General features: G+C 31.1%; 1 protein-coding gene across 1 annotated transcript in view; it reads left to right on the top strand.

The window, feature by feature from the left end:
- Positions 1-7,113, top strand: part of LOC106474593 (rho guanine nucleotide exchange factor 17-like) — a 73,620-nt gene that overhangs the window by 13,445 nt on the left and 53,062 nt on the right. Inside the window, exons 2-3 of the mRNA XM_022379915.1 lie at positions 613-729; positions 4,372-4,464. Coding sequence (XP_022235623.1) covers positions 4,375-4,464 — 90 coding nt within the window. The 5' untranslated portion in view covers positions 613-729; positions 4,372-4,374. The remainder of the gene's footprint in view (positions 1-612; positions 730-4,371; positions 4,465-7,113) is intronic.

Here is a 7,113-nt window from a genome sequence, read left to right as displayed (position 1 = left end):
TTCTCGTCACCATTAATAAAATATTTCTGTGTATTACACTTTTACTGAGGAGTTTCTTCGTAGAATATTAACTTTCACTGTTCGCAGCAATAAATGTGTCAGAGCTAGGTTTACTTTGATATACGTTAGAAACAAAATACTTGATTTATTCTTAAGCCTTTCTTTGATATACGTTAGAAACAAAATACTTGATTTATTCTTAAGCCTTTCTTTGATATACGTTAGAAACAAAATACTTGATTTATTCTTAAGCCTTTCTTTGATATACGTTAGAAACAAAATACTTGATTTATTCTTAAGCCTTTCTTTGATATACGTTAGAAACAAAATACTTGATTTATTTTTAAGCCTTTCAGTTGGGATATCTGTTGTCACTGTGAAGATGTGGTTAATATTTACTCTACGAATGTTTATTGTTCCCAAGAGATAAATCGACTCTTGTTTTTAATCGCATCTTTGACATCTGTGTATTAGATCTTGTGGCTTAACTTGCCTACCCTTTTCTAGATCATTTTTATACCACTTTATTAGGTTCGTAGAACAGAACTGAAATTCATATTTTGCTTTGCTATTTATTTGTCTAACTTGAAAACCTCGTATTTGGCATTGCAGTTCACTAAACAACATGTCATTGATACATACACCGCCTTTATCAACAACTGGAAGTCAGCTAAAGAAGCAATTAAGTTGGCATCACAGGCAAAGCCTGCTTTCGCCAAATTTCTTCAGGTAAGTTTATTTAACATAATACCTACGATGTATGTATTTGTTTGTACAATGAAGGTATTTATTGTGAATTGTTATGTGAACTGTTAATAAGATAAGGAAATAGATTTACTCTTGCACATATGAAAATGAAATGAGAAAAAAAATGCGAAAACAAAACTAAAAACAAATCTCAGATAATAAAATATTTCCTCCCAGACAAATTTTTATTTTATAAATATGTTGTAAAAACTGACATTTATATGGAAAATGTGGCAGTAATGCAATGCGATAAATTCTCGTTTGAACTTCCTTAATACAGATGATTACGTATTCGTATTATATATATGAACTGTTAGCACATGTTAATACAATTGCGAAATGTGACACCTATATATATTTCATTCATGGCAATTTTCCGATCATTCAACAGCGCAATGCACCAGAGTAGGATTTATGGCTAGAGTATTATGCCACAGTCTTTTTCGAGAGACAATATTGGTAGAACGATATTGTTAAACGATATAAAGGGAGTCCTCAACGAAAGCGAAAAACTCTCACTGCAAAGCTTTTAGAACAGCAACAGGATCCGAAACACCCTTAGCTAATCCGTAGCAATGGTTGCGAAAGAGAACCCTCTGATTAACAAAAAAAAAAAAAATCATTTGCACTGAACGTGGTATATCTTTTGGCATCACTAACAAAAACTTGAAGTCAGCCAAATTTTCACAAGTTTCGAGCCGCACTTCGAAATCAACGGCTGTTTAATGAGACCTGAATCACAGCACGTCAAATCTCCCGATGCAGTTCCTATGCATTTTCGTGGATTTGGTCTCTTAAACGTGGCCTTGAAAACTAAGATATATGTATACAGTGAATGGCCTATAGAAAGTTTGTTAAGATGTGCAGTCTAATTTTTATTTCGACGACCTTCGCAAAAGCTTACAAAACAAACTGCAGTGTCAAGTAATAGTGCATAATCATGACTATCAGACTGAGCAGGATCGACGATGGTAGAAATAGCTTTATAGATAGCAATGACTTGAAACATCGTTCTTATAAACTATGATTAACCTCAGTATATTTGTTTTCTGAACATTACACATATTGTCTACCTGAAAACAATACCCAGAGAAGAAAGAAACGGAATTATTTCTATGATTAACCTCAGTATATTTTTTTTCTGAACATTACACATATTGTCTACCTGAAAATAATACCCAGAGAAGAAAGAAACGGAATTATTTCTATGATTAACCTCAGTATATTTGTTTTCTGAACATTACACATATTGTCTACCTGAAAATAATACCCAGAGAAGAAAGAAACGGAATTATTTCCACTTGAATCACAACGTCGGGAACCTCTCTCTCTCTTGACACTAAGCATGTTTGAAAAGTTACAGTATTTGTAAAACGATAGGTACACCCATTATTATTCCACGATCAAAATAAAAAATGTAAATTGTAAAAAAGAAAAATTCAGCACTTATACGTCTGAACAAGTAGAATGGAGAGGCTAACACCACAAATAAGGAAATATAGCTACAGTTAGGTAACGTGTACGAAACTATAAACCAAACGCTTGATTTTCAAACTGCGCTATTGATTTTTCCAGTATGTTCGAACATACAATATCTAGAAAAGTACTCATTTGAAAATCATACACCAAATCTTTCCATTGACCTTCTACGCCTGAAATAAATTGAACTTTTCCTTAATATTGCAAAACTTATAGTATACTTAACTGTTAAATGTATTTCCTTACAATTCAAGCCCTGAAAAGGAACGAAAATAGTGAGGAATTAAGAACTGTTCTTATGCACATAAAAATACCGTAAATATAAGCATTAATCTTGACCTACCAGAGCCTAGTCGTTCTTCTGTTGAACTAATAATTAGCACAGTTTTTTTTATATACATTTCACTTGATAATGACATTATAAAATTCGCACACATCATTCACTGGAAAGTAATTGATATTTACCATATTCTTAAGTAGTAAGTTACATAAATAAGTTGTTCAGGGCAAAGTTTAATTGAATTTTCTCAGAAAGAGTTTCAGACTCAACCAATCACAATGATTTAGCTGTTGTGGCTGAAAACTTAGTATTGGGCACAAACATGAATTATTTTCTTTCTGTATTTTAATTATTTAAACAATAAATACAGCAGAGTAACATTAAAACACGTTAAAAAGTCCTCATTATTGTCATTTACTTTAATGCATTTGGTATTTCTTTACTTCAGATATCACTTATATAATTGAATTTAGGACAGTCAGAGAATAATAAGAATTTGTACGTAATATCATTGAAATAAGTTGTTCTTATCTGTTTTTACAATAAAGGACGTAAAGAAAAAAAATGGGCTTTTCTTCGCATCACATGTTGTGGGTTTTCACAATAGGTGGTGCTAATACTCAATTACAAAATGGCAACTATGAGTGGTATTGACTCTGCAACGATAACAAACTTCGGATGAAAACCTTGGAAGGACACTCCTTTCCCATATTGCACTCCAACATATATATACGATATATTCCTAATTGTGACATAATTGTTCTGATACTTCTAAAGCTGCTGTACACAAATAGATCCGGAACACTACACCTGAATTTTACCGAACTAGTTAAACTAAGTTTACAGAACATTAAAATAAATTGCTCGAAAGGAGACATGCGGAAAAGTAATGTAGAAACTAAAATAGAAGCCTACATTTGTTTCAAAATCCATCAGCAAGAAACATTTAATTGAATATTATTGTAAATAAAAATATTAACGTACATCCCTTAAGTACGAGACGTATGATACACTGATGAATGACATAAGTTTATACTTTCAACTCATTCATATGAAAACGATGCTAGAGTTGAGCAATGATTTCTTATATAAACTGTTGATTAAAATACACATGTGTATATCAATATAGCTATAAATAGTCAGTCTTTGGTCAAACAGCACGTGGAAGTATATTCTGCCTACGTGATTACTAGCTCTTATACATGTGTGTGTGTATATATGTATATACTTCTTATATACCTATGTAAAATGCTTCCTTATCTTTGAAATATAGTAAAGTTTTAAGTTTTATTTTTGAAGTATGAATTAACTTTATGTTCAGAAAACATAAAAAAAATGGTTTGACAATGCTCGACAAACTTGTTCCCATACCTTATGGTATGTTGAGCTGTTATGCTATCTAGTTAAGATATTTTAACAAGAATCACGGACAAATTTACTTTGGTTCTCAAAAGTAATATAGAGAGACTTCATACTAATTTAAAAAAATGTACACCTATTTAGTCATACGAAACTATTGCCTATAAAATCTTCTACAGAATGTATATTGTTTAAAATTATCTCTTACAAAAGATACAGACACTCCCTCAAATTTAAGACACACCCAAGAGAACAATAGCTTTCCAGTATCTTATCATATTGTATGAAGCAACTAAATTTTGAACATTTTTAGATCATTCTTATGTTGCTTTGTTTGGTTATGGCATGTTAATAACTTTACTAAAATGGTATATAGAATCTGAACATTTTTTATAACTAAAGATAAAAAACTGTTAAATTTTAGGTTATTTCTGCTTAGTAGATAATAATATGTAGTTGTTTTTGTCATAAACCTGACGCGATTCATTTGACAAAATTTTGTGTAGCACATGGCAAGGGAACACAAAGGGAAACTTACTCTAGACGCTCTATTGATAATGCCTGTTCAGCGTATTCCACGGTACGAATTACTTATCAAAGTAAGTGTCACTTTTTATTTTCCTTTGTGGTATTCTACTGTTCATTAAGTGTAAAAATGGAAAAAATGTTTGACAAGTACAATTTTCTGCCACTGTTTGTTGTGTAGAAGAATTTTAAATTTTTATTCGCTTCTTAATGAATGCCTAATGAAGCTATAAAATAAATGTTTCTTAAGTGTTATTCAACTTTGGCTTCAGACTAATTTCACTGATAGTATTAACAATACGATAAAAATTGTATTAGTCGTAAAGTTCAATATTGAACAAATAAAATGGGTGCATTGCTTTATTACATAAACTTGAAATTCCACTGTTAATTATCATTTTCGAAAATTTCTTCGTGATTTTGTTCTTGTGAAGAAATATTTACTATTAAATTATTTGTAATGTTCTGAAAAATACACAAGTTTTAAGTTCTCTATATTTCTAATTGAAAGTAGTCACTATTATTTTCTTTTTGATCTTGTGAGCTGACCAGTATTCATCGAACGACGTCATTCAGTTGCAGATCCTGCATAAATTAGAACAGACATTTGTTATAGCCCTGCGAAACAAAAAAAAAAGCATTATAAGTAACAATTCTGTTTGTTATAAATGTCATTATCAATACACAAAATTCTATCAAAAGTCAAATGCTTGAAAGGAGCATAACATAATGATTTGATATTAAATAACTATTTACTCTCACATCGGCAGTAACTGAATACTGCTTTTCTATAACGTAAATTTTGAAACTGTAGTATATTCTTGAAATGTTGCCGTTTTTACATGAAGTTGCATGATCATGCTTAATTAAATTTTAAGGATATTATCAACTAGATATGTTAATCAACCCAAAATATATTTTCATTGTATCACAGCTGTTTCATTTAAACGTTTTTAATATATTTTCACATACTCTCAGTGTAACAGGTCCTTAAGGATCTTTCTTTTTATAACTGGCTTTTTTGCGTAAACGTTTGTATAACACACGTGTAACAAAATATATCTTAACTCTTTACTTTTCTTAACAGTGTATTGCACTTTGTCCTAGATACCATGGTGTTTTCTTGTTACACAGGTATAAACATTTTCTTGTGTTATCTGATAAGTTGAACTTTTGTAAGTAGATAATTTATGTCGTGACCAGTTAGAGTTATAAATAGTGTAGCTATAAAGTGTACGTTTCGATATCATATATGAAGATACGCAATATATCTCGATACTCAAACTGACGACAAAGTGCAAGAAAAAACAAAGGCGTTAAATCTGTGATGCATTTAAAATTAAGATAGAATAATGTTTCAAAATTCTAACTGAAAGGTTCCAAATGATTTTTTCCTGCATGAATTTTTGTCTTTCCGTTAATTTCTGTGTTTAAACTTACAAAGAAACTTACGTATATCATCATCACACTAAGGTTTCAAAGGAGGATACTAATTAAGAAACAGTAGCTCAACAAGTTTATCTAGAGCCAAAATATGTCTTTTTTTTACTTTTTTTCATGAATCTAATTTTATACATAATTTTTCGTACCCTATAATAATCAAAATTTAATCCTTAAAAAAACAACATGAACGCGCGCGTGTGTAATTTGTATTTTAAGCATTCTTTGGTTGCATTGTTTATTGTTCTCAAAAGTTGAATGTAATATGCATTTTACATATCCTTTTTGGGGTTTCTTTATCTAAATTGTTATTATATCGGTAGATAATTTGTTTAATGCTATGTTTTGGGTCAACTGGTTGGTGAAAAGGGCCATATCTGTCTGTGTTTCAGTTTTGCTTTAGGAGCCTGTATTTCTATTTATGTAAAATACCCATGAACGAAGCCTAATGTCAAGTCCTGAAGATATATTTAAACATATATGTAAATGTTACAACTGTTTCTGGTAGTCATATAAAAGCTCACTATACTCAGAAACAAGATAGGATCTTAACAAAACTTAATGATTCTTTGAATGGTAATCAAATAAAGAAAATTTTGAATGTACGCCAAATACGAGCATCACGACAGTTAAATGTGATTTTAGAATCATTATGTAGGGGAGAGTTGACATTAAACAAAGTTCTGGGACATTTTCCCACGAAAATACTAATTTGTTTATTATTAGGCCGTCAAGAAAATAATGTCGCTTTTTTTTTTTGATGAAAAAACCCGAACAACTTATATATATCAAAACAAATCATTTATTAAATGAAATAGTCTCCATTCTTATCGCTGATGCCTTTTCATCTAACGATAAGGTTGTTAATGCCCTGATTAAAGAAATCACTTGGTTTTGATGCAAAAAACATATCGATGTATTCTTTAACACTTTCCACATTTGCATACGTTTTCCCATTAAGATGGTGTTGCAACGAACGAAAAAGATGGTAATCTGATGGTGTCCTATCTGGAGAATATGGTGGATGGGGAGAACTTCCCAACACAACTCCATAATCTTGTATTGCGTCAAACGTGCCACATGTGGACGTACATTGTCGTGGAGAAGAAGAACACCTTTCCTACTGACGAGTGAAGGGCGTTTCTGATGAATGACTTGATTTAAACATCCCAGTTGCTGACTATAGATCTGCATTGATAATTTGCTGTGGATTAAGGAGTTCCAAATAAATTACTCCTTTGATATCCCACCAAATGCAAAGCATCACTTTCTGCGGATGGAGT

This window comes from Limulus polyphemus, unplaced genomic scaffold (assembly GCF_000517525.1).
Source record: "Limulus polyphemus unplaced genomic scaffold, Limulus_polyphemus-2.1.2 Scaffold140, whole genome shotgun sequence".
NCBI classification, from domain to species: domain Eukaryota; kingdom Metazoa; phylum Arthropoda; class Merostomata; order Xiphosura; family Limulidae; genus Limulus; species Limulus polyphemus.
The sequence above is the reverse complement of the archived record's forward strand: the minus strand, read 5'-3'. Positions and strand labels throughout refer to the sequence as shown.